The 27,354-nt window shown below is 43.0% G+C and overlaps 1 protein-coding gene and 1 long non-coding RNA gene across 6 annotated transcripts in view; one reads left to right on the top strand and one right to left on the bottom strand.

The window, feature by feature from the left end:
• The first annotated feature begins 28 nt into the window (after nt 1–28).
• CDC6 (cell division cycle 6) lies at nt 29–27,017 on the top strand. 3 transcript variants are annotated; one of them, XM_007531032.2, is made up of 12 exons: nt 29–168; nt 913–1,103; nt 7,237–7,518; nt 7,641–7,840; nt 8,573–8,748; nt 13,353–13,459; nt 15,156–15,295; nt 17,242–17,342; nt 18,517–18,581; nt 21,950–22,149; nt 25,900–26,040; nt 26,353–27,017. In XM_007531032.2, exons 2-12 carry the CDS (start codon nt 926–928, stop codon nt 26,440–26,442), a joined length of 1,680 nt encoding a protein of 559 aa, XP_007531094.1. In that variant the 5' UTR covers nt 29–168; nt 913–925; the 3' UTR covers nt 26,443–27,017. The 3 variants fall into 3 exon arrangements, with proteins under 3 accessions (XP_007531094.1, XP_060059531.1, XP_060059532.1); XM_060203548.1 differs by having other exon boundaries at nt 68–190; XM_060203549.1 differs by lacking the exon at nt 29–168 and adding an exon at nt 266–290.
• The window catches only part of LOC132541941 (uncharacterized), a 28,924-nt gene continuing 18,800 nt past the window's right edge, over nt 17,231–27,354 (bottom strand). The window contains exon 4 of one of the 3 annotated variants that reach the window (XR_009553046.1): nt 17,231–17,365. This is a non-coding gene — a long non-coding RNA (uncharacterized LOC132541941). The remainder of the gene's footprint in view (nt 17,366–27,354) is intronic. The other 2 variants (XR_009553047.1, XR_009553048.1) reach the window with 2 other exon arrangements.

Below are 27,354 nucleotides of genomic sequence, written 5' to 3'. Positions count from 1 at the left end.
GAGTGGCGCTCGGGAAGTAACCAATCAAAAGCCTGGCTACGATCTGGCGGGAGGCGGGAAACTGCGACTGTGCAGATTTGGCGCGAGCGCGCCTATGCTGTGCAGCTGTCGCTGATTAGTTTGCCCCGGAGCTTGCGTTCGAGCGTCGCTGGGGCCGTGGACGCGCAGGTGAGGAAGAGCTAGCACTGAGGTGACGCAGCCAGGTCAGCGGGGTGCGAGACGATTGTTCAGGGAGGCGCGGGGTCGGGGCGCCGACGCGGGTTCTGGCGAGGCTGAAGAGGAAGGAGGAGGTAGATCGCGGGAGGGCTGAGGTTGGGTAAGGAAGGGACGTTTGCGCCCGGGAGCAGTCTGGCCGCAGTGCATGGAGTAAAGTTGCTGCACGTTGTAGGAAGGAGATGGGATTTTGGGGTGAGAGTTGCGCAGAGGGTGCAGAGTGCGGGGGGGGGGGTCGCTGGCGTGAGCTGGTGGTAAATACATAACCTGCACCTGCGGTGAAGCACTTAGAATTATCATAGAAACCAATTTAGATAAATTTACTATGTCGCTAAAATGGTTAGGGACGGGGGTACTGGAGCCATAAAGTCGGGTAGATCCTTGCTTTGCTGTGTAGGCATCTCTGTGCCTCTCGGTTTTATCTGTGAGATAATAGTAGTAGCACCTACTTCTAAGGAGACTGCAACTTGAGAACTAAACACTAAGCTTAAAATGTCTGTTAGCGGTGTCTTGCACAGGGACAGCGTGGGCTGCTACCGCCTAGATCTGAAAGTGAAGAAATAAACGCTTACATTTTGTAATAATGTAATTTACTTATGAAATGGGTATCCTAGGTATAAATTTCATGTTAGTTATTTTAGCTAATACAAGTTATTCACTTGTACGTACTGACTGCCCTGTTTCCTTTTTTGTACCCAGTTGTCTTGCCATCATGCCTCAAACCAGATCCCAGTCACAGGCTTCAATCAACTTTCCAAAAAAGAAGCCATCTCGAACTTTGGCCAAAGTGAAACAATCTGATGACACCAAACTAGAACTGACAAATGTCTCGGTAACACCCTGTTCTCCTTGTGAAAAGATTCTGCCTCTCAGCCCCAGAAAGCGACTAGGTAAGCTCTCCGTTTTATACACACTATTTTTTTTTTCTTTTGCCTCCAGGGTTATTGCTGGGCTCAGTGCCTGCACCACAAAGCCACCGCTCCTGGAGGCCATTTTTCCCCCTTTTGTTGCCCTTGTTGTTGTAGCTTTGTTGTCGTTATTATTGTTGTTGTTGATTATGTCGTTCGTTCGTTGTTGGATAGGACAGAGAGAAATGGAGAGAGGAGGGGAAGACAGAGAAGGAAAGAGAAAGATAGACACCTGCAGACCTTCACTGCCTGACAAGCGACTCCTCTGCAGGTGGGGAGCTAGGGGCTTGAACCGGGATTCTTCTGCGGGTCCTTGAGCTTTGCACCACTTGCGCTTAACCTGCTGCGCTACGGCCAGACCCTCACACACTACTTTTTGACTAGTAACTCCTGACCTCTTTCCTCCAGTATATTCCCTACAGGGGCATACTTGCCCTCGGACGTGGGTTGGAGGGGAGCTTCATGAAAGATGGAGTGTTGGAGTTTTTCTCTTTCTCTCTCTATCTGAAATGGAAAAAGAAAATGATGTCTACTTTTTCAGAGCAGTTTTCTAAGTTAATTACCATGGGGAGTAGGGTGGTAGTGCAGCGGGTTAAGTGCATGTGACACAAAGCGCAAGGACCGAGGTAAGGATCCGGGTTCGAGCCCCCGGCTCCCCACCTGCAGGGGAGTCGCTTCACAGGCGGTGAAGCAGGTCTGCAGGTGTCTGTCTTTCTCTCCCCGTCTTCCCCATCTCTCTCCATTTCTCTCTGTCTTAACCAACAACGACGACAACAAGAATAACTACAACCATAAAATAACAAGGGCAACAAAAGGGAATAAATATTTTTTAAAAAAGACCACTGTATCATTTGATTATTTTTTATTATTTTTTTTAAATTTTCCCTTTTGTTGCCCTTGTTTTTTATTGCTGTTTAGTTATTGATGTTGTAGTTGTTGGATAGGACAGAGAGAAATGGAGAGAGGAGGAGAAGGCAGAGAGGGGGAAAGACAGACACCTGCAGACCTGATTCACTGCCTATGAAGCGACTCCCCTGCAGGTGGGGAGTCGGGGGGCTCGAACCGGGATCCTTAGCCCGTCCTTGCGTTTTGCACCACCTGTGCTTAACCCCCTGCTCTACCGCCCAACTTCCTATTTTTATTTTTATTTATTTATTTTACCAGAGCACTGCTCAGCTCTGGCTTATGGTGGTGCAGGGGATTGAACCTGGGACTTTGGAGCTCAGGCATGAGAGTCTCTTTGCATAACCATTATGCTGTCTACCCCTGCCCTTTTTTTATTAATTTATTAATGCAAGGGATAGAAGGAGAGAGAGAGTCTATAAGAACCAGACATCACTCTGTCAAGTGTGCTGCTGGGGACTGAACTCAGGACCTCATGCTTGGGAGTCCAGTGCTTTATCTACTCCACCACCTCATGGACCACCCCTTTGGTTATTTTCAAAATGATTGCATAAGCACTTTCTGAACTTCAGAGATGAACCATTACTGAGATTCCTTTCTAAACTACTCAAACTTCTGATTTTCTAAGTCCTTGACACTTGGTTCAGTACTAGTTCATTATTGTATCAATAAATGACCTTGTAGTTGGCTACAAAGCATTTGAAAATGTGTTTTAAAATTTAGTTGTAAAATTAAGAAAAACGGGTTAATTTTTGCTTTAGAACAATAGCTAGTAATATTGTTTTAGAAATATATATATCCAGCAGTGGTGCACTTTATTAAGTCCACAAGGACCCATGTTCAAGCCCCTGGTCCCTACCTGCCAGGGAAAAGTTTCATGAGTAGTGAAGCAAGGCTGTCTCTATCCAATAATAAATAAAGAATATATATGTATTTATGAGAGAGAGGAGACACACAGAGAATCAGAGCATTACTCTGATATATGTGATGCCAGGATTTAAATTTGGGACCTCATGCATGAGAGTCCAAAGTTTGCCTTTTTAAATTTTTTTTTTTATTCATGAAGGAGACAGGCAGAGAGAAAGAACCAGACGTCATTCTGGTACTTGTGCTGTTGGGGATTGAACTTTGAGTCCTCATGCTTGAGAATCCAGTGTTTTGTTCACTGTGCCACCTCCTGGACCATGTTTTTTGTTTGTTTGTTTTTGTTTTTAACACCAGACCACTGCTCAGCTCTGTTTTGGTGGTGTGTGGTGTGGGGGATTGAACCTGTGACCTTAAAGCCATAGAGACATGAGAGTCTCTTTGCACAGCCATTATGCTATCTATCCCCACCCAGAGAGTCCAAAGCTTTATCCACTGTGCCACCTTCAAGTTTCTGGAACATCTGTTTTTTGGTTTTTATCATCTTTATTGGGTTAATGATTTAGAATATCTCCATGTAATGATGGATGACTTGGCAGTTTCTCGGAGACATTTTTTATTATTAGGCAGTGGCAAAGAATGAACCTAGGGCCTCTGACGCCTCTGCTAGCACTGAGTGATCTTCCTGGCCCTGTTTTTGATGATGCTGGGGTTTGCACATGCGTGGTTCCATTGCTCCTGGGCTGAATTTTTTTTTTTCTGATTTTTTTTTTTTTATTGGGGAATTAATGTTTTACATTCAACAGTAAGTACAATAGTTTGTACATGCATAACATTCCCCAGTTTCCCATATAACAATACAACCCCCACTAGGTCCTCTTGCCATCCTTCTTGGACCTGTATTCTCCCCACCCACCCACCCCAGAGTCTTTTACTTTGGAGCAATACGCCAATTCCATTTCAGGTTCGACTTCTGTTTTCTTTTCTGATCGTGTTTTTCAACTTCAGCCTGAGAGTGAGATCATCCCATATTCATCCTTCTGTTTCTGACTTATTTCACTCAACATGATTTTTTTTTAAATTTATTTCTTTTTTTTTAATATTTATTCCCTTTTGTTGCTCTAGTTGTTTTATTGTTGTAGTTATTATTGTTGTCGTCGTTGTTGGATAGGACAGAGAGAAATGGAGAGAGGAGGGGAAGACAGAGAGAGGGAGAGAAAGATAGACACCTACAGACCTGCTTCACTGCCTGTGAAGCGATGTCCCTGTAGGTGGGGAGCCAGGGGCTTGAACCGGGATCCTTAGCCTGTCCTTGTGCTTTGCACCACGTGCACTTAACCCGCTGCACTACCGCCTGACTCCCAAAATTTATTTCTTTATTGGGGAATTAATGCTTTACATTCAACAGTAAATACAATAGTTTGTACATGCATAACATTCCCCAGTTTCCCATTTAACAATACAACCCCCAATATGTCATTTATCATACTTCATGGACCTGTATTCTCCCCACCCACCCACCCCAGAGTCTTTTACTTGGGTGCAATATGCCAATTCCATTTCAGGTTCTACTTTTGTTTTCTTTTCTGATCTTGTTTTTCAACTTCTGCCTGAGAGTGAGATCATCCCATATTCATCCTTCTGTTTCTGACTTATTTCACTCAACATGATTTTTTCGAGGTCCATCCAAGATCGGCTGAAAACGGTGAAGTCACCATTTTTTACAGCTGAGTAGTATTCCATTGTGTATATAGACCACAACTTGCTCAGCCACTCATCTGTTGTTGGACACCTGGGTTGTTTCCAGGTTTTGGCTATTACAAATTGTGCTGCCAAGAACATATGTGTACACAGATCTTTTTGGATGGATATGTTGGGTTCCTTAGGATATATCCCCAGGAGAGGAGTTGCAGGGTCATAGGGTAGGTCCATTTCTAGCCTTCTGAGAGTTCTCCAGACTGTTCTCCACAGAGGTTGGACCAATTGACATTCCCACCAGCAGTGTAGGAGGGTTCCTTTGACCCCACACCCTCTCCAGCATTTGCTGCTGTTACCTTTTCTGATGTATGACATTCTCACAGGAGTGAAGTGGTATCTCGTTGTTGTCTTTATTTGCATTTCTCTGACAATCAGAGACTTGGAGCATTTTTCATGTGTTTCTCGGCCTTTTGGATCTCTTCTGTGGTGAATATTCTGTCAGTGTCCTCCCCCCATTTTTGGATGGGGTTATTTGTTGTCTTGTTGAGTTTGGCAAGCTCTTTATATATGTTGGTTATTAAACTCTTGTCTGATGTATGGCATGTAAAGATCTCCCATTCTGTGAGGGGTCTCTTGGTTTGGGTAGTGGTTTCTTTTGCTGTGAAGAAGCCTTTTAATTTGATGTAGTCCCATAGGTTTATACTTGCGTTAGTCTTCTTTGCAATTGGATTTGTTTCATTGAAGATGTCTTTAAAATTTATGCGGAAAGGAGTTCTGCCAATATTTTCTTCTAAGTTCTGATAGTTGTGGTCTAACTTGCAAGTCCTTGATCCACTTGGAATTTACTTTTGTATTTGGTGAAATACAGTGGTTCAGTTTCATTCTTCTGCATGTTTCAACCCATTGTTTCCAACAGCATTTGTTGAAGAGACTCTGCTTTCTCCATTTAATAGTCTGAGCCCCTTTGTCAAAGATTAGATGTCCATAGGTGTGGGGGCTCACGGCTGACTTTTTAAAAAATTGTTTGTTTGTTTGTTTTGCCTCCAGGGTTATTGCTGGTGCTCAGTGCCTGCACCATGAATCCACTGCTCCTGGAGGCCATTTTTTCCCCCTTTTGTTGTCCTTGTTGTTGTAGCCTTGTTGTGGTTATTATTGTTATTGTTGATGTCATTTGTTGTTGGATAGGACAGAGAGAAATCAAGAGAAGGGGAAGACGGGGAGAGAAAGACAGACACCTGCAGACCTGCTTCACTGCCTGTAAAGCAACTCCACTGCAGGTGGGGAGCCGGGGGCTCAAACCAGGGTCCTTACGCCGGTCCTTGTGCTTTGCCCCACGTGTGCTTAACCCGCTGCACTACCACCCAACCTCCTTTAATATTGTATTCTAATTAACAATTTATTTTTATTTCATTTTTTATTTTAATGACAGAGAGATAGATATAGAGGGAAAGATACAGAGAGAGACCAGAACACTGCTTAGTTCTGGTTTATAATGGTGTAGGGATTGAACCTGGGTCGTCAGAGCCTCAGACGTTTAAGTCTTTTGCGTAACCATTAAGCTATCTCCCCAGCCCCCTAGGCTGACTTTTTCACTCTTATTATCCTGCATACACATACTCAGGAAGAAATGTCATGGCATCACTCTATCACACACGGAGCTTCCCCAGGTGTTGTGTTCCCACGTGGTGCCATGACTCAAACCCAGGGTCTTATACATGGTAAGGTGCTCTCTCTGCCAGGTGACAGCTGTCCTCCTGTGTCCATCTTTTCCCCACTTAATTATTATTATTTATTTATTTTATTCCCTTTTGTTGCCCTTGTTTTATTGTTGTAGTTATTGTTGTTATTGATGTCATTGTTGTTGGATAGGACAGAGAGAAATGGAGAGAGGAGAAGACAGAGAGAAAGACAGACACCTGCAGGTGGGGAGTCGGGGGCTCGAACCGGGATCCTCACTCCGGTCCTTGTGCTTTGCGCCACCTGCACTTCTGCTGCACTACTGCCTGACTCCCAATTATTATTTTGAGAGATGTATGTAGTATAGTATCTCTCTAGTGTTCATAGCACTTCGCTGGAGCTCAAGCCATGCCTACATGGTCAGGCACTTTACTGGCTGAGCTATGGCCTCAGGACATTTTTAGTTGTCACAACTGAGGATGTTTAAAATATTTTACAGTGCATAGGACAGTCACCATGATGAATAACTGTTACTCCAAGATGTCAGTGAAGTCAGGTTCTATAACTCTTGTGTTTTTTTTTTTTTTTTTTTTTTTAAATATTTCATTTATTTTATTTAGACGCAGACTGAGAGAAACACCAGAGCATTCCTCAGCTCTGGCTTATGGTGGTGTGGGGGATTGAACCTGGGACTTTGGAGCCTCAGGCATGAGAGTCTGTTTGCATAACCATTATGCTATCTCCCCCACCCCAACTCTTGTTTTAAAACATTCTCAGAACATGATCTCACTAAAACCCATTTGGTTCCTACCAAACAGCAGTGAGGCTCACTTACACCATCTGATGGCTTGTGTGTGCTTGTGGACAAGGGATTTTACTTGGGTAGCTCTGACAGTGGTGGCAGGGATCATTGCCAAGTCTTTTTATTGTCCATTGCTATTAACGACCGTGTTTTGATTTTAACATGTTTCAGGTGATGACAACCTATGCAACACTCCCCACATACCTGTCTGTTCTCCACCAAAGCAAGGGAAGAAAGAAAATGGGCTCCCTCCCCCACATACACCTAGAGGACGCAGACTGATATTTGACAACCAGCTGACTGTTAAGTCTCCTAGCAAAAAAGAACAAGGCAGAGTTTGCAAAAACAAAATACAAACCCCGATTCAGAAACATCAAGAGATTACAACAAATTCTGAGCAGAAGTTATCTCTGGAGAAAGATTCTGCCTGTCTGGGACTCTTCAAGCAAGAAGGTTTGTTCTTATGTGGCGACTGGTAGAACACCCCCTTATAAACAAGGCTGGTCACTGTAAGTGAAGCCCCATGGGATTTCTCAGTCACTTCTTGTTTGATTGTCCTTTCATTTCTGGCACAGGCACTTGCTACCAGCAAGCAAAATTGGTCTTGAATACAGCTGTCCCGGACCGGCTGCCTGCCAGGGAAAAGGAGATGGATTTCATCAGGAACTTCCTGAAGGAACACATCTGTGGGAAAAAAGCTGGAAGTCTTTATCTTTCTGGTGCTCCTGGAACTGGAAAAACTGCCTGTTTAAGCCGGATTCTGCAAGACCTCAAGGTACATTGAGCCTGAATTGTCATGCACGTGTCAAAAGGACACTTGGCTATTAGGGGTCAAGGCAGAGTAGAGGTGCTTAGGGAACTGACAGTTACTTCAAAGTAAAATTCAAAAATAAGTAAAAAGACAGGAGTTGGGTGGTAGCGCAGTGGGGTAATAACAACAACAATAATAAAAAACTATAAAAAGTAAAAAGACTACTTTTTTTCATTTTCTCTTTTTGTTGTAGTTATTGTTGTAGTTATTGATGTCATTGTTGGATAGGACAGAGAGAAATGGAGAGAGGAGGGGAAGATAGAGAGGGGGAGAGAAAGATAGACACCTGTAGACCTGCTTCACTGCCTGTGAAGCGACTCCCCTGTAGGTGGGGAGCCGGGGCCTCGACCTGGGATACTTATGCAGGTTCTAGTGCTTTGTGCCACCTGTGCTTAACCACTGTGCTACCGCCCGACTCCCAAAAAGACTTATTTTATAAGAAAATGTGTGTGTGTGTATGTGTGTGTAGCATTGCTCCAGCATATGTGCTCTTGGGAAACCCACCAGAGACCTCACACATGTGTATGCTGCATTTCATTCCCAAAATAAGATGTTTTTCATTTCATAGTCTTAAGTTTTTCCAAATGAAAATTAGAGCTTGTTCTCTTACTTATTGTTCACTCCTCAGAGACACTTCAGACTCCATCAAATTTTTACCCAAAACCAAAATAACACCCATGTTTGCATTTTTTCTAGATGGAACTGAAAGGCTTTACAACTATCCTGCTTAATTGTATGTCCTTGAGGAGTGCCCAGGCTGTATTCCCAGCAATTGCTCAGGAGATTTGTCAGGAAGGCATATCCAGGCCAGCTGGGAAGGATCTGATGAGGAAACTGGAAAACCTCATGACTGCGGAGAAGGGCCCCATGATGTAAGTATTGCTCTGCAGAATCTTGCTGTGGGAAACCCTGCAGGGTCACTTACCTATAAACTCACGTTCTAATCCCTTAACTCGGAACAGTTTGCTCATAAAAACATTTCCCATGTTTGCTCTACAAGAAATAGTCTCCTAAGTTTAAGGAGAACGAAGAAAGGAAAAACATACTTTCTAGCTTTTTTTTTTTCTTTTTAAAAAATTTTTAAAATATTTATTTATTTATTTACCCTTTTGTTGCCCTTGTTGTTTTATTGTTGTAGTTATTGTTGTTATTGATGTTGCCATTGTTGGATAGGACAGAGAGAAATGGAGAGAGGAGGGGGAGAGAAAGATTCCCTGTGAAGTGATTCCCCTGCAGGTGGGGAGCCAGGGGCTCGAACCGGGATCCTTAGGCTGGTCCTTGTGCTTTGCTCCACCTACACTTAACCTGCTGCGCTACCGCCTGAATCCCCATAAATAAATATTTTTTTAAATCATTTAAAAAAAAAAAAGATAACTGGCAGTCTAGGAGGTGTCATATTGGCTAGAGCTTTTGACTTACAACATGAGATCTTGAGTTCAATCCCATCATCACTTGTGCCAGATCGGTGCTCTGGTTCTCTGTCTCCCCTCATGTTAATAAATAAATCTCTCTGGGAGTCTGTGGTAACGCAGCAGGTTAAGCGCACTTGGTGAGTCCCTGGCTCCCCACCAGCAGGGGAGCCGCTTCACAAGCGGTGAAGCAGGTCTGCAGGTGTCTATCTTTCTCTCCCCCTCTCTAACTTCCCCTCCTCTCTCCATTTTTCTCTGTCCTATCCAACAACAATGATAATAGTAACTACAACAATAAGAAAAACAACAAGGGCCAGAGAACCTAGTGAGGGTTGTATTGTTATATGGAAAACCTGAGAAATGTTATGCATGTACAAACTGCATGTATTGTATTTACTGTCGAATATAAAACATTAATTCCCCAATAAAGAAATTAAAAAAAAAGAAAAACAAGGGCATCAAGAGAATAAGTAAATAAATAAATATTTAAAAATAAGTAAATAAATAAATCTCTCCCTGTCTATTTTCCCTCCCCCTCCTCAATTTCTTTCTGCTCTAGCAAATAAATATTAAAAATTTACAAAATAAAAGTAAAGAAGGTGACCATTAATTATTATGTTATTTTTATAATCTTTTATTGTACGTGTTATTCTGCCATTGTTATTTTAGAACAAATTTAATGTTTTTATCAAGAGTTCTTTCTTTTTTTTAAAATGGTTTATTTATTCCCTTTTCTTGCCCTTGTTGTTTTATTGTTGTCGTCGTTGTTCGATAGGACAGAGAGAAATGGGAGAGAGGAGGGGAAGACAGAGAGGGAGAAAGACACCTGCATACCTACCTGCTTCACCGCCTGTGAAGCTGCTCCCCTGCAGGTAGGGAGTTGAAGGCTCTAACCGAGATCCTTCCCAGTCCCTGCCTTTGCGCGCCACGTGCGCTTAGCCTGCTGTGCTACCGTCCGATTCCATAAACTTTTTATATTTATTTATTTTCCCTTTTGTTGCCCTTTTTTTTTAATTGTTGTTGATGTTGTTGTTAGATAGGACAGAGAGAAATGTGAAGCGATTCCCCTGCAGATGGGGAGCGGGAGGGGGGGGAGTCCTCGAACCAGGATTGTTAAGCCGGTCCTTTCACTTCGTGCCACATGTGCTTAACCTGCTGCTCTACTGTCCGGACTCCCATGTTATTTAATTTTTAATTTTTTTTTTTTTTTTGCCTCCAAGGTTATTGCTGGGGTTCTGTCTCTACAGTATGAATCCACTACTCCTGGAGGCCATTCTCTATTCATTTTTTTAGATAAAGACAGAAATTAAGAGGAGAAGAAATAGAGAGAGGGCAGGAGTAGATAGCATAATGGCTAAGCAAAGAGACTCATTCCTGAGGCTACCAGGTCCCAGGTTCAATCCCCTGTACCACCAGAAGCCAGAGCTGAGCAGGGCTCTGGTTTAAAAAAAAAAAAAAGGAGGGAGTCGGGCGGTAGTGCAGGTGACAAAGCGCAAGGACCAGCGTAAGGCTCCCAGTTGGAGCCCCAGGCTCCCCACCTGCAGGGGAGTCGTTTTACAGTCGGTGAAGCAGGTCTGCAGGTGTCTGTCTTTCCTCTCTCCATTTCTCTCTTTCCTATCCAACAATGATGACATCAACAACAGTAATAATTATAATAAAAAAGGGGTGATAAAAAGGAATAAATAAGTATTTTTTAAAACATTAAAAAAAAAAAAAAGGGAAAGAGAGACAGTTACCACTTATGAAGCTTTCCCTCTGTTGGTGGAGACCAGGGACTTGGACTCAGGTCCTTAAGCACTGAAATGTGTGTGCTTAACCAGATGCTTCACCACCTGGATAAAGTATTATGTTATTTATTGGGCTGTTGGAAAAGTCACTACATTGACCTCTGACAACCCAATATATAATGTCTCTCTTTTTTAAAAAATATTTTTTATTTTTTATTATAAGATTTTATTTTTTTTTAATTAATTTATTTATTTTCCTTTTTGTTGCCCTTGTTGTTTAACATTGTTGTGGTTATTAATGTCGTTGTTGTTGGATAGGACAGAGAGAAATGGAGAGAGGAGGGGAAGACAGAGAGGGGGAGAGAAAGAGCGACACCTGCAGACCTGCTTCACCGCCTGTGAAGCGACTCCCCTGCAGGTGGGGAGCCGGGGGCTTGAACTGGGATCCTTACACAGGTTCTGGCTATTTGCGCCACGTGCACTTAACCCGCTGCGCCACCGCCCGACTCCCTATAAGATTTTATTTATGGGGGTCGGGCAGTAGCACAGTGGGTTAAGCGCAGGTGGAGCAGAGCGCAAGGACCTGCATAAAGATCCCAGTTCCAGCTCCCGGCTCCCCACCTGCAGGGGAGTCACTTCACAGGTGGTGAAGCAGGTCTGCAGGTGTCTATCTTTCTCTCCCCCTCTCTGTCTTCCCCTCCTCTCTCCATTTCTCTGTCCTATCCAATAACAACGGCATTAATAACAGCAACAAAAATGGGGGGATAAATAGCCTCCAGGAGCAGAGGATTCACAGTGCCGGCACCGAGTCCCAGCAATAACCTTGGAGGCAAAAAAAAAAAAAAAAGATTTTATTTATTCATGAAGAATAATAGGAGAGAGAGAGGGAGGGAGAGAACCAGACTTCACTCTGGCACATGTGCTGCCAGAGATTGAACTCAGGACCTCACGCTGTAAAGTCCAATGCTTTATCTACTGCATCACTTCCTGGAAAACTTTTTTTTTTTACATAGTTTTTTTTTTTCCTTCCCTCCAGGGTTATTGCTGGGGCTCCTGATCTGCTCCTGGAGGCTATTTTTTTCCCTTTTGTTGCCTTTGTTGTTTTATCATTGTTGTGTCTATTATTGTTGTTATTGATGTCGTTGTTGGATAGGACAGAGAGAAATGGAGAGAGATGGGGAAGACGGGGAGAGAAAGATAAGACACCTGCAGACCTACCTCACTACTTGTGAGGTAACTCCCCTGAAGGTAGAGAGCCAGGGCCTCTGCCAGGATCCTTATGCTGGTCCTTGTACTTTGCATCACTTGCGCTTAACCAACTAAACTACTGCCCTGCCCCCTGTTTTTTATTTTTATTTATTTACTTTTAAGTCTCCAGGTTTGTTTGTTTTACCAGAGCACTGCTCAGCTCTGGCTTATGGCAGTGTGGGGGATTGAACCTGGGACTTGAGAGCCTCAGGCATGAAAATCTCTTTGCCTAACCATTATGCTATACCCCCACCCGTCTCTCCAGTTTTTAATATATTTATTTATTTTCCCATTTGTTGCCCTTGTTATTGTTATTGATGTCATCGCAGTTAGATAGGACAGAGAAATGGAGAGAGGAGGGGCAGACAGAGGGGGAGAGAAAGATAGACACCTGCAGATCTGCTTCATCGCCTGTGAAATGACTCCCCTGTAGGTGGGGAACCGGGGTCTCCAACTGGGATCCTTACTCAAGTCCTTGAACTTCACACCACGTCCTTCGAGCCACTGTGCGCTTAACCCATTGCGCTACCTTCTGACCCCCTATTTATTTGTTTTATTTTGGATAGAGATGGAGAGAAATTGAGGGGGCTAGATGGTAGTGCAGCTGGTTAAGCGCACATGCCAGGAAGCACAAGACCAGAATAAGGATCTGGGTTCGAGCCCTCAGTTCCCCACCTTCAGGGGGTCACTTTTACAAGCGGTGAAACAGGTCTGCAGGTGTCTGTCTTTTTCTCCCCCTCTGTCTTCCCCATCTCTCCATTTCTCTGTCCTATCCAACAACAGCAATAACAATAATATCCACAACAATGATAAAACAACAAGGGCAACAAATGGGGGGGGGATAGCCTCCAGGAACAGTGGATTTAAGCCCCAGCAATAACCCTAGAGGCACTAAAAAAAGAAGAGAAATAAATAAATTGAGAGAGAAGAGGAAGATGAGGAGAGAAACACCTGCAGATCTGCTTCACTATTTGTGAAGTCCCTCTCCCAGGTGGGGGTTGGTAGGCTTAATGTGGGTCCTTGTGCACGCATGTGCACTCAGTTGAGTGTGCCACTTCCCATCCAGCCCCTAAATTATTTCTCTATATGTAGTGTGTTGGTGTTGGACGAAATGGATCAGCTGGACAGCAGAGGACAAGATGTGTTATACACACTATTTGAGTGGCCATGGCTGAGCAATTCTCGACTGGTGCTCATTGGTGAGTGCTCAGTTGTTTTTTTTAAATAATTTTTTAAAGAAAATATTCCTTTTGTTGCCCTTGTTTTATTGTTGTAGTAGCAGTTGTTGTTGGATAGGACAGAGAGAAATGTAGAGAGAAGGGGAAGATAGAGAGGGCAAAGAAAGATAGACACCTTCAGACCTGCTTCACCGCTTGTGAATCGACTCCCCTGCAGGTGGGGTGCAGGGGGCTTCGAACAGGGATCCTTATGTCGGTCCTTGTGCTTTGCACCACTTGCACACTTGCACTTAACCCGCTGAGCTACTGCTCAACCCCCGGTGAGTACTCAGTTGTTAATTTTGCACAGTGGTTCCAAAGTATTTTTTTAATCTCTTCAGCTCCTTTGTTACTTTTTTTTTTTAACCTTTTTGCTTTCTTATCAAAATAAAATTATTGCAGACACCTATCCCTGGGAGATAAGAAAATGTGTTCATATGACAATAATTGGTCTTGTGAATCATTTTCCCCTCCCAATAAAGTTAAAAGAGAAAATTATCAGGACCAGGTCGTAATGTATGTTGTTGAATGCATGCTACTGTCCACAAGGACCTGGGTTCAAGCCCCTGGTCCCCACCAGCAAGGGGAAGCTTCATGAGTGGTGAATCTGGTTTGTAGGTATCTGTCTCTCCCTTTCTGCTTCATCATCTCTTTTTATCTTTTATTTTTTTATTATTGGATAGACAGAAATTGGGGGGGGGGGAGAGATCTGCAGCATTGCTTCACCACTCATGAAGCTTTTCCCCTGCAGATGGGGCCCAGGGACTTAAACCCCAGTCCTTGAACACTGTAATGTGAGCGCTTGCTTAACCTGGTGCACCACTGCCTGGCCCCTTTCCTTTTTTTTTAACCTCTCATCGGGGCTTCATTGCTCCAAGAATGCTTTTCAAATAGAAAGACGCAGCCTGCAGGGTGATGCAGTGGATATAGAGGGTTGAACTCTCAAACATAAGCTCCTGAGTTCATTCCCCAGCAGCATGTTCACTTCTTTTCTCATTGATAATGACATTCAAGGACATTGAATCTGTTAGATGGAATAGAAGTGGCTAACTAGTATTAAACATTTTACAGATAATTTTCAGAATACCTTTTTTTTTTTTTGAGTTCCGCGTCCCCAGAGACTCACCCTACTAGGGAAAGAGAGTGGCAGACTGGGAATTTTCAGAATATCTTGTTCTAATAAGTATTAGGGTTGGAGGTGGCAAGTGGGAAGTAAAAAAAAAAAAATTGTTTTATTTTGAGTAGAGCATCACTAAGTTTTTGGCTATTTGGTGGTGCCAAGGATCAAATCTGAAGTTTCTAGATTGCAAGCCCCACACTCCACCAGTACATTATCTCCAGTCTGGAAACAACAGTTGGAATGCTGGAGTATAACTGAAATTTTTGTTTTGATTTTAATTTTTGTTATCTGTAGGACTGGATGTCTGCATGACTTTACTGTTTGTATACACACACACACACACACACACACACACACCTACACATTGGAGGCACTATTCCATCACTTGTGCTTCTACTCTGCAGGTGAAGACTAGGGGCTTGAACCTGGGTCTTTCACATGGTAAAGTGTGCACTCTACCAGGTGAGCCACCACCTGGTCTCTATTTAGTTTTTAGAGGAGTTGGTTTCCTCCTAAGGTGGTTTGATCAAAGATGATGAAGGTTATTCATCTCTTCAGGTATTGCTAATACCCTGGACCTCACAGACAGAATTCTACCAAGGCTTCAAGCTAGAGAAAAATGTAAGCCAAGACTCTTGAACTTCCCACCATATACCAAAAATCAGATAGCTACCATCTTGCAGGAGCGACTAAATCAGGTGAGTGCCAATCATTTGTTCATTCAGCCATCTCTGGTATAGAAATCTAACAATAGTTCTAAAACATTTTGCTTTGGGCAGGAGAGATCATAGTTATGTAAACAGACCCTCATGCATGAGGCTACAAGTTCCCAAATTCAGTCCTCCAACCACCATAAACCAGAGCTGAGCAGTGCTCTGGTAAATAGATAGATAAATAAATAGATAAATAGATAGATTTTGCTTAGATTGCCTTACTAATGGAGTATTGCTGTCTGTTTTGTGTCTTTGGTGTTTTGTTAGTTTGTTTTCTTTCTACCAAAGCAATGCTCAGCTCTGGCTTAATGGTGGAATTGAACCTGGGACTTTGGAGCCTCAGGCATGAGAGTCTGTTTGCATGACCATTATGCTATCTACCCCCATCCCTTTGTTTTTTAGTAGTGCTGGGGATTGAACCTGGGATTTTGGAGCCTCAAACATGTATGAAAGTCTCTTTGTAAAACTGTTATGCAGTCTCTTTTACCCAGAATAGTTAAGATAGGCATTGGACTCTCATATGTAAGGTTTTCAGTTCACTCCCTGGCACTGCATGTACTGAAGTGTTGGTCTGGTTTTTGCCTCTCTCCTCTGCCTCATGAAAGTCTCTCATGTAAGAAACAAAAATAGGGGAGCCGGGTGGTGCAGCGGGTTAAACGCACGGGGCGCAAAGTGCAAGGACTGGCAATAGGATCCTGGTTCGAGCCCCCGGCTCCCCACCTGCAGGGGAGTCGCTTCACAGGCGGTGAAGCAGGTCTGCAGGTGTCTATCTTTCTCTCCACGTCTCTGTCTTCCCCTCCTCTCTCTATTTCTCTCTGTCCTATCCAACAGTGACAACATCAACAACAGCAACGATAAACAACAAGGGCAACAAAAAGGGGAAAAAATTAAAAAATAAAATTGTTTAAAAAAAAGAAAAAAGTATAAATAGTGGGTAGGGAAGATAGCATAGTGGTTATGCAGAGAGACTCTCTTGCCTGAGTCTTCAAAGTCCCAGGCTCAATCCCGAGTGCCACCATAAGCCATAGCTGGGCTCTTCTCTGGTTATATATAAATAAATAAATTTTAAGAAATAGCACCTGGTTGAGGACACACATCATGGTGCACAAGTCCCTAGTCCCCTGCAGGGGAAAGCTTCCTGAGTGCTAAAACAAGGCTGCAGGTGTCTCTTCCTCTCTCTTATTAGTAAAAAGACAGGTCCTAGGGCTGGGGAGACAACATAATGGTTATGCAAAAGACTTTCAAGTCTGAGATCTCTGTCCTAGGTTCAGTCACCAGTACCACATAAGCCAAAGTTGAGCAGTGCTCTGGTCTTTGTCTCTCTGTGTATCTCACTAAAATACGTAAATATATTTAAAATAATAAAACAGGGGCATGGGGTGGCATAATGAAAATGCAAATAGATTCGTGCCTGAGTCTTCAAGGTCTCAGGTTCAATCCCCTGAAGCAAGGCTGCAGGTGTCTCTTCCTCTCTCTTAGTAAAAAGACAGGTCCTAGGGCTGGGGAGACAACATAATGGTTATGCAGAAGACTTTCAAGCCTGAGATCTCTGTCCCAGGTTCAAACACCAGTACCACATAAACCAGAGCTGTGCAGTGTTCTGGTAAAATAAAAATTAATTAAAAGATAATAAAAACAATTCCTATAGGAAGGCTTTCATTTTTTTAATAACCAGGTCAATTTTATTTTCATTTTGCCAGTTTGGAGTTACAGTTGCTTTTGTTCAATTTATTGAATCCCTGTGACTTTTCCAAAAAATTGCTTAAGTGTATGAACTTTTCATTTACTCATGAGCAGAAAAGATATCTCGTAGACCAGTGGGTGGCCAATCAAGTTTAGACTTAAGTGTGCAAATATTTACTTCTGAGGCCTAAGTTACAGAGTGGGGGGATAATAGTTCAAACTGTCATCTTCACTTGTCTTCTCCAAAGGTATCTCAAGACCAGGTTCTAGACAACGCTGCGATTCAGTTCTGTGCCCGGAAAGTCTCTGCCATTTCAGGAGATGCTCGCAAAGCACTAGATGTTTGCAGGTGAGTTATGGTACCGTTGGCTGCTTTTATTAAAAAAAAAAAGAAAAAAAGAAATGATGTTAATTGTCTCATGTAACTCAAGTGAATGTGACTTAAGAGGTTCTGTTTTGCCACTTTTTAAGCTCAGAAAAGAGGACTTGTTTCTCAGTAGGGAGCTCTGCATTTGCTTCGTGTTAATGTCTCAGACATTATCAGTCCATTACCTACGGAGGGGGAAACAAATGAGATGTTGCTGGCACTCCCTGTGGTGATTATAGATTGGTTAATTACATTTGTATTAAAAAAGACTCCAGTTTACTTTTCCATTAGCTGGTCTCAAGCAGGTTTATTTATGGACCTGAACCATCTTTGCCTTTAGACTTTTTTTCTCCCCTTCCTTTGCTTTTGTGAGCACCCCTTCCACCAGTTGGTGGTCCCCCACAGTTGTACTCCAGACCCCTCTCTTCTTTCCCATCCCTTTGTCCCTCCTGCTGGGAGAAGCCTCTGTGCTGACTGATGAAATTTCTTCCTTCCCAGTAGGGACACTGGGCCCATTAAAATGATCCTTGCTGTGCTGGCCCGCTGGTTCAACCTCCCCCTACTGCCATGCAAAAGATCCAGGTCTGGTTCATGGCTTCCTGTGGGCAAAGTACTTTGGAGAGACAGTGGGAGAGTAAGCTCTTCCTGTTGCTAGATGACATGATTCTAGATCTGAAACTTTCCCCTAGTCAGCGTACGACTTGGGTGAAGAATGCAACTGTGAGTAGTAGTCATGTAGACCAGTGTGGCTTAGGGTACACTTACCCTCTGACATATAACCAAGGGCTCAGGGCTCTCCTAGGACTAGGGTAGATGGGTGGGACTAGCTTTCCTTACTTATCCACAGTACATACTTCCTACCCATGACATTTTTTTCTCCTCATCCAAAATGTTATTGGCTCAACTTATGATAACCTACGTAGCAGTGAGAAGAGAAGGCCTTTTGATGTTGAAGTTTCTCAGGTTTCTTGATCTGTGAACTATCTGAAGGAAATGAAGGCCCCTTTAACTGAGACATAACCTAGTTTGGTTTGGAGGCTTAAAAATTGCCAAGTATGTTGTTTTGTGTTAATTTGCCTGTTTTTGAGCTTGACGGCTTGGTGTGATGTTTGGTTTGGTTTGACCTGAATTAGTTATAGACTTTTCTTTTTTATAGGAGAGCTATTGAAATTGTAGAGTCGGATGTCAAAAGCCAGACTATCCTCAAACCACTTTCTGAATGTAAGTAATTCTCCTTCCTGTCTTTTATAATGGATGCTCTAATTTTTCTGAGGAAAGAGATAGAAAAATGTAATCACGAACACAGTTAAATTCACACAAACCCACTTTTTGTGTCTCTGTTTTAGATTAGTCTCATTTATCTCAGTCCTCCCTGTCAATGGTATGGTCCATGTGTTACTGAAAATGACAGGATCAGAGTACATTTTTGCCCAAGCTCTAGGAAAACTACAGATAATAAGGTTGAATGAGCTTTAGGGGTTGTAGAAGGACCTGGGTTTGAGCTGCCAGCCACAGCATGGGAGCATCACGCAAAAGGGGAAGCTTCATGAGAGGGGAAGCAGTGCTGTGGTGTCTCTCTTCAGTCTGTCTCTTACCTTCTATCTGGAAAAAGAGTTTGCCAGGAGCAAGCAAGCAGAAAACACAGTAAAGCTGGGGGCCAGGTGGTTAAGCAAGGACTGGCAGAAGGATCCCAGCTCCCCACCTGAAGGGGGGTCGCTTCACAAGTAGTGAAGAAGGGTTGCAGGTGCCTTTCTCTCCCCCACCTTATAAAGCTGGGGGTAGAAGAACAAAAAAACTAACTGGCAGGATAGCGCTCAGGGTGTGGGGGGGGGTTACCTGCTTTGCAATGCTTTCAGCCCAGGTTTGAGCCTGGCCCCCATCACACTAGGGGAAGTCTTTCCCTTTCTTCCTCTATTTGATTTCTTTTATCCACCAGCCTTTCCAACTTCAGGCCTCAAACTACACCTGAGGGGGAGAGGGTTTGTGAGCAGTGGACCAATACTGAAAAGATTTATTTATAGTCTAGTGGTGGGGTACCTTGTAGAGCACACATATGACCATGTACAAAAACCCAGGTCCAAGCCCCTGTGTGTGTGTGTGGGGGGGGGGCTTTGCTAGAGGTGGAGCAGTGTTTCAGTTGTCTCACCTCTCCCTCTATCCAGTAATAGTAGAAAAGATCACTAGGAATGGTGTTGTGCAGGCACTGAGTCTCAGTAATAACCCTGGTGACCAAAGAATTTTTTTATGTAAGAGCAAATCAGGGAGTCGGGTGGTAGCACAGCAAGTTAAGCACATGTGGCGCAAAGCGCAAGAACCTGCGGAAGGATCCCGGTTCAAGCCCCCGGCTCCCCACCTGCAGGGGAGTCGCTTCACAGGTGGTGAAGCAGGTCTGCAGGTGTCTATCTTTCTCTCCCCCCTCTGTCTTCCCCTCCTCTCTCAATTTCTGTCTATCCAATGACAGCAGCAACAACAACAACAATAATAACCACAACAAAGATAAAGCAAAAGGGGAAAAATGGTCTCCAGGAGCAGTGGATTCATGGTGCAGGCTCCGAGTTCCGGCAATAACCCTGGAGACAGGAAAAAAAAGAGCAAATCAGAGCATCACACTGGCACATGTCATCTCCTTTACTTCTGCACTGGCTGGGGATTATTAAAATTAATTATCATAGTTCCTCAGAAAATGCTTTCTATTTATTTTGCCTCCAGGGTTATCACTGGGGCTTGGTGCCTGCACTATGAATCTACTGCTCCTGGAGGCCATTTTTTCCTTTTTTGTTGCCCTTGTTGTTATTGTTATTGTTGCCATTGCTGTTGTTGTTGAATAGGACAGAGAAATCAAGAGAGGACGGGAAGAGAAAAACAGACAGACACCTTCACACCTGCTTCACTGTTTGTGAAGCAATCCACCTGCAGGTGGGGAGCCACAGGCTTGAACTGGGATCCTCATGCCGGCCCTTCCATTTTGCGCCATGTGCACTTAACCACTGCGCTACGATCTCGGTTCGAACCCCCGGCTCCCCACCTGCAGGGGAGTCGCTTCACAGGCAATGAAGCAGGTCTGCAGGTGTCTATCTTTCTCTCCCCCTCTCTGTCTTCCCCATCTCTCTCCATTTCTCTCTGTCCTATCTAACAATGACAACATCAATAACAACAATTAAAAAGGGGGGGGGCCGACAAAAGGTAATATATATATATATGAAGAAGAAAAAAAAGTTTCCCAGTAACACCGTGAGCAACACACACACACACACAACACCCCTACCTAAAAGGCTAAATTATTATGTGACAACCCTAATTCCTGTCTTTTGACTTCTGTTTTGTGCAGGATTAGCTTTTAATGGCTCATAGAAACTGTGGGGAGACTAACTTTGTTTGTTTGTTTGTTTTTGCCTCCAGGGTTATTACTGGGGCCTGGTGCCTGCACTATGAATCCATTGCTCCTGGAAGCTATTTCCCCCCTTTTGTTGCCCTAGTTGTTTATTGTTGTTGTCGTTATTGCTGTCGTTGTTGGATAGGACAGAGAGAAATCAAGGGGGGGGGGGGTCTTTTAAAGTAAATAATACTAACTAGGTTTCTGTGACATAGTAGGTACTCTAGCAATGAACATATTCAAACAAAAGCAGGAAACATGGCCACATATTGGAATTGCTTTTGCGGGGACATTTCTCAGCTCTTGGGGTAGGGTGCAAAAGTAAACCTAGAAATTCCTTTCACCTTCAAGGTTCTGTTACTTGATCAGTGAGCTTCAGTTTCCACAACGATTAGTCTTCTGCATCATCCCCTTTTGTGGCGATGAAATAGAAGCAAATTGTTGGAAGGTAACTGCACTTGATCCCAGGAAGTAACTTCAGGCAAAGGTTGTTACAGAGCAAATTCCTCCTCTGTCTTGCAGTTCATGCATCTCCAAACAATGAAGCCATAGTCCTTTGCAGCTTCTTGGCAGTTTCCCAACCTCTGGCCTTTGAGATGTTGCTATCTACCAAGATATCCAGTGACATTTTCTCAAGTGTTGTTCTACTGCAGATCAGCCTGGGCAACCTCAAAGGTCATTTGGGGAAGATACCTGGAACACTTCTGTAGGATTGGTTTTACTGTCCACATTTAGTCGTGTGTTTGATTAAAAATTATTAGGTGACTTTGCCAACATTTCTTCCTTTGGTTGCCAGACATAATCATTATCTATGTTTCAAAGTTCTGTTTCATTTGTTTGATTTGTCTTGTTTTTACCTTTCAAATAGTAGGAACTGTGGTAGTAGAGTAATAGTAGTTCTCTAGTCCTTATTCTTTCATGAGGTGGATTATGCCTCTCTGGTATTTAATTGTATTCTATAGGACAGATCAGATTACCAGTCTGCCCAGAAAAATGATAGTTCAACTTCCAAGTCATCCCATATTATTTTGGCATCTCTGTGAGGATAACATTGTCTTTTCCTTTGGCTTCTAGTTACAGAGTTGGAACCTTTGCTTTGCTCTACCACATGACCGTACTTGAATTTCCTGTAGCGTAAACATAGTATCATGTCTCAATATGTATTGTCATACAACATTTCTAAAATCTAATTAAGCTTGATTTACTTACTTTATAGGTAAATCATCCAGTGAGTCACCAGTTCCCAAGCGGGTTGGTCTTGTTCATATATCACAAGTTATTTCAGAAGTGGATGGTAACAGAATGGCTTTGAACCAAGGAGCACAAGATTCCTTCCCTCTTCAGCAGAAGATCTTGGTTTGTGCTTTGCTGCTCTTAACCAGGCAGTTGAAAACCAAAGAGGTCACCTTGGGGAAGGTGAGTTGCAATTTCAGCAGATGGAAATGGAATAGAGATGAGACTATGTCTTACAGAGTAGATATTTTGGGGACTCGGTGGTGGCTGGCGCACACGTTAACGTGCTGCAGGCACCTGAGTTTAAGCCCTCAGTCTCCAGGGCTCTGCAGGGAAAAGCTTCAGGAGTGGTGGAGCCGGGCTGCAGGTGTCTCTGCCTTCCTTCTTATCTTCCTATAAACTTCTCTCTGTCATATCAAATAAAATAAATAATAAAGTTTTAAAAAAGATATTTTCCAAAAGGCCTATCATGTTGTAGCTGATAAGAATTTAAAAATGGACTTTAGGGGGCAGAGGTAGATAGCATCATGGTTATGCAAAGAGACTCTCATGCCTGAGGCTTCAGGTTCAATCCCCCGCACCACCATAAGCCAGAGCTGAGCAGTGCTCTGGTGTTTCTCTCTAACTTTCTCTCTCAAAAATTAAATAAATAAATAATAATTTTAAAAATTGGACTTTAGGGACCTGGTAGTGCACATAACTTATATTGTGCAAGGTCCCAGGTTCATGGCCAGGTGATGGCACACATTACAGTCCAAGGACCCCAGTTCCAGTCCCTAGTCCCCACCTGCAGGGTGAAAGCTTTACAAGGTAAAGCAGGTCTGCAGGTATCTCCCCCCCCCCCCTTTCAATTCCTTTCTGTCTCTTATCTTGTGCTGCCGAAGCGAGCACTATCTAATAATAAAAATTTTTTAATTAAAAAATCTATTTTGGACAGGGAGATAGCATAATGGTATACAAAGAGACTTTAATGCTTAAGGCATCAAAGTCCCAGGTTCAATCCCCATACCACCATTAGCCTGAGTTAACAGTGTTCTGGGGTTTGTTTGTTTTGTTTGGGGGGGGGCGATTATTATTATTTATTTTTATTTTATTTTTGCCTCCAGGGTTATTGCTGGGGCTCAGTGCCTGCACCATGAATCCACTGCTCCTGGAGGCCATTCTTTCTCCCTTTTGTTGCCCTTGTTGTTGTAGCCTTGTGGTTACTGTTATTGTTGATATCATTTGTTGTTGTATAGGACAGAGAGAAATGGAGAGAGGTGGGGGGAGAGAAAGACAGACACCTGCAGACCTGCTTCACCAATTGTGAAGCATCTCCCCTGCAGGTGGGGAGCCGGGGGCTGGAACCGGGGGATCCTTCCGCCGGTTCTTGCACTTCGGTTATGTGCGCTTAAACCGCTGCACTACCGCCCAACCCCTATTATTTTTTTTTAATACTTATTTATTCCCTTTTTTTGTAGTTATTATTGTTGTTGTTAGGGCTGAGGGAAATGAAGAGAGGAGGGGAATAGGAGGAGAGAAAGACACCTGCAGACCTGCTTCACTGCTTGTGAAGCAACGTCTTGTAAGTGGGGAGCCGGGTACTCAAAGCAGGATCCTTACGCAGGTCCTTGCCCTTCTCCTTGCACTTCGTGCCACGTGCACTTAACCCACTGCACTACCGCCTGACTCCAGCCCCCCCCCCCCTTTTTTTTAACCAGAACACTATTTGGCTCTGGCTTATGGTGGTACAGGGGATTAAACCTGGGGCTTTGGAGCCTCAGACAAGAGAATCGCTTTTGTAACCATTATACTATCTACCCTCTGCTCAGGAAATGATTTTTGTTTATTTTTTTTATATCTCCAGGAGAGGAATTGCAGGATCATAGGGTAGGTCCATGTCTAGCCTTCTGAGAGTTCAGGAAATGATCTTTTAATGTTCAGTCTCCACTTGCTGGGGAAAGCTTCATGATCAGTGGAGACACTACAGGTGTCTCTCCTCTGTCCCTCTCACCTTTGTCAAAAGAAAAAGGAGGGGGAAAATGGCTGCTGAGACCAGTGAGTCTTTAGGCACCAAGCCCCAGAAAAAAAACAAAAACCTAATGGTGGGGGGAGGATGGATAATGTACTTTTTAAAATTTTTCTTTATTTATTTTCCCTTTTGTTGCCATTGTTGTTGTAGTTATTGTTGTCGTCATTGTCAGACGGGGAGAGAAAGATAGACACCTGCAGACCTGCTTCACCGCCTGTGAAGCGACTCCCCTGCAGGTGGGGAGCCGGGCTTGAACTGGGATCCTTATGCAGATCCTTGCACTTCGGGCCATGTGTGCTTAACCCCCTGTGCTACCACCCAACTCCCGGATTTTTTTTTTTTTTTTAATAAGAATAATTAGTGGTTAGGGATGTGGTGCAGTGGATAAAGTATTTCACTCACAAGCATGGGGTCCTGAGTTCAGTTCCCAGTAGCACATGTGCCAGAGTGATCCTTTGGTTCTCTTTCTCTCCTGTCTCATGTGGTGTGGAGGGGTGGTGGTAGCACAGTGGGTTAAGCACACATGGCGCAAAGTGCAAAGACGGGCATAAAGATCCTGGTTTAAGCCTCCTGCGGGGGGTGGGTGGGGCTTGCTTCACAAGTGGTAAAGCAGGTCTGCAGGTGTCTTAACTTTCTTACCCCTCTGTCTTCCCCACCTCTTTCAGTTTCTCTCTGTCTTATGCAACAACAGCAATAACTATAACAAGGTCAACAAAAATGGGGAAAATGGTCTTCAGGAGCAGTGGAGTCATAGTGCAGGCTCCGAGGCCCAGTAATAACCCTGGCGGCAAAAAGGCTCTAAGGCCCCAGGTTCAATCCCCAGCACCTCCATATGCCAGAGCTGAGTGGTATTCTGGTGCATCTGTCTCTCATTAATAAAATTGGTTTTTTTTGTTTTTTTTAATGCCTGTACTGGATAGAGACAGACAGTGAGAGGGGGAGCAGGTGGTGGTGCACCTGGTTGAGTGCACATGTTATAGTGTACAAGAAGACCTGGTTTGAGCCCCAGTCCCCCCCTGCAGGGAGAAGGCTTTGCAAGTGGTGAAGCAGTGTTGCAGGAGTCTTTTTGTCTCTCTCCCTCTCAATTTCTGGCCATCTCTGTCCAATAAATAGATAGAGATAATTTAAAGAGAGAGAGAGGAAGAGAAGACAGAGACACCTACAGTACTGCTTTACCTACCACTCGCAAAACTTTCTTCTGCAGGTGGGGACTGGAAGCCCAAACCCTGGTCCTTGTGTGTTATAACATGTGCTACTACCTGGCCTCCACTAAATAAAGTATTTAAAAAAATAAATAATAACCCAAAAATATCTTTAAAAATAATAATATATTGGGAGTTGGGTGGTAGCACAGTGGGTTAAGTGCCTGTGATGCAAAGCGCAAAGACCGGTGTGAGGATCCCGGTTCTAGCCCCCGGCTCTCCACCTGCAGGGGAGTCGCTTCACAAGCAATGAAGCGGGTCTGCAGGTGTCTGTCTTTCTCTCCCCCTCTCTGTCTTCCCTCCCTCTCTCCATTTCTCTCTGTCCTAACAATGACTACATCAATAACAACAATAATAGCTACAACAAGGGAACAAAAAGGAAATAAATATTTTAAAAATCTTTTTAAAAATTTATTATTATTATCATTGATTCCATAGAAGTAGAAACTCACTTCAGTCATTTTGGGTTGTGATTGAGAATATACTACTAATTTCCCCTGAATTTCTGCCTCTCCCTCTGAAATATGGTGGCCTTTTCTTGCATATAATTTTTTGACACTATTTACAGAATGCCTGCATAAGGATTTTGTTGGCAAGAGAAAAAAGTATGCTTTTCAGACAACATTTTTTTGCAGAACCATACTCATAATTTAAAAGATTATAAGGTTACAGGAGATAACGACTTTTAAGCAACATTCTTTCTCCCTTGTTTCCTCCCAGTTATATGAAGCCTATAGTAGTGTCTGTCGCAAACAGCAGGTGGCAGCTGTGGATCAGTCTGAGTGCTTGTCACTTTCAGGACTCTTGGAGGCCAGGGGCATTTTGGGATTAAAGAAAAGCAAGGAAATTCGCTTCTCAAAGGTACAGCTAACCACTTCTTTATGACATTTCTCTTAATTGTTCTGTTTTGGAGAGCTTCTCTTTTTGCTAAAGTACAAATAATAAAATGACCACACTTAAAACAGTTTGGTTTTTCTTAGGTAGAATTTAAGCTCTGTGAGGATGGGGTTCTGATACAAATGAAATATTTTGTTCATGTCACTGGAAAAAACAATGTATAACTTATTTGCTTCTTGTGAAAAAAAGTTGTAGCACGATAGAAGTTTGTGTAAAAAGAACTTTGCTTTTTTGTTCTTTACTATGAGGAAAAACACTGTTTTTCTCTCTTTATAGGTATGCTTGAAGATTGAAGAGAAGGAAATAGAGCATGCTCTGAAAGACAAAGCTTTAGTTGGAAATATCTTAGCAACCGGATTGCCTTAAATTCTTTTTTCTTAATACTAACCCCCGTCTGTGTCCAGCTGACATTTAGAGAACTAGGGTCTTCCTTTTATTATGTTGTACACTTAAGTCTGAAAACAAAAACAGTCTTTTTTACTTGAAATTGATTTTTAATTTATAAATTCATGACTATTAGCACAGAATAAAATGCTTGGGTCTCATTTTTATGCATTAAAAACTATCAAACAGACCCTTTTAAATTATGTTCACTACCTCTATCACTTGTGTATAACTAGTATGCTTGTGAGTATATGATTTTTGTTGTGAGATATATATTTGCCTTTTAGTTTTTCTCAGAGATTGGTAAATTTTAAAGGGCTTTGGGACTAGCACGAGAAGACTGAAAAAGTATGATCCAGAAAAATAAACAAGTCTACATGAAGATTTGGAAGACACTTTGATCAAAAACTTCATTTTTGGAACATACTGTATTTGTATTGCAGATACTTTCACATTGTGACATTTTAAAGACTCAGTTTCTTGGGCACTCCCAATACCCTGGGGTGGTAAGGAAATTGTAACTCTACAGATTGTGAATATATTTATTTTTAAGTTGATTTTTTTGTCTTATTAAGCAATCACATTTCAAGAGAGTATTCAGAAGGCATTGTGAAAATTCCTTTCTGAACTGTCTCATAATTTTAACTGTCCTCAGATAAAGCCACTATTTCATGGTACTTCACTTAGTTTGGGGTTGGATTTTCATCTGAACTTCCTGTTTTTCCAGTCTTAGGAGACTATGGTTATTTCAGTTCTCCCCCTTTGGGGAGTTTGGTTTCCAGCAGCTTTTAATGGCAATTTTTGATGGAGACACCAGAGGGCACCATTATAACATTTCCTTATCTTGCAAGTATAGGGGTAGGACTGGGGTACTTTTGAGGAAAGTGGGGAAAA

The sequence above is a fragment of the Erinaceus europaeus genome, chromosome 12, assembly GCF_950295315.1.
Source record: "Erinaceus europaeus chromosome 12, mEriEur2.1, whole genome shotgun sequence".
Lineage (NCBI taxonomy): Eukaryota > Metazoa > Chordata > Mammalia > Eulipotyphla > Erinaceidae > Erinaceus > Erinaceus europaeus.
The sequence above is the reverse complement of the archived record's forward strand: the minus strand, read 5'-3'. Positions and strand labels throughout refer to the sequence as shown.

Coding starts and splice junctions, on each gene's coding strand:
- CDC6 (XM_007531032.2), top strand. CDS start 926: ATGCCTCAAACCAGATCCCAGTCACAGGCTTCAATCAACTTTCCAAAA. Junction 8,749..13,352: donor GCGGAGAAGGGCCCCATGAT/GTAAGTATTGCT, acceptor CTCTATATGTAG/TGTGTTGGTGTTGGACGAAA. Junction 15,296..17,241: donor TGCAGGAGCGACTAAATCAG/GTGAGTGCCAAT, acceptor TCTTCTCCAAAG/GTATCTCAAGACCAGGTTCT.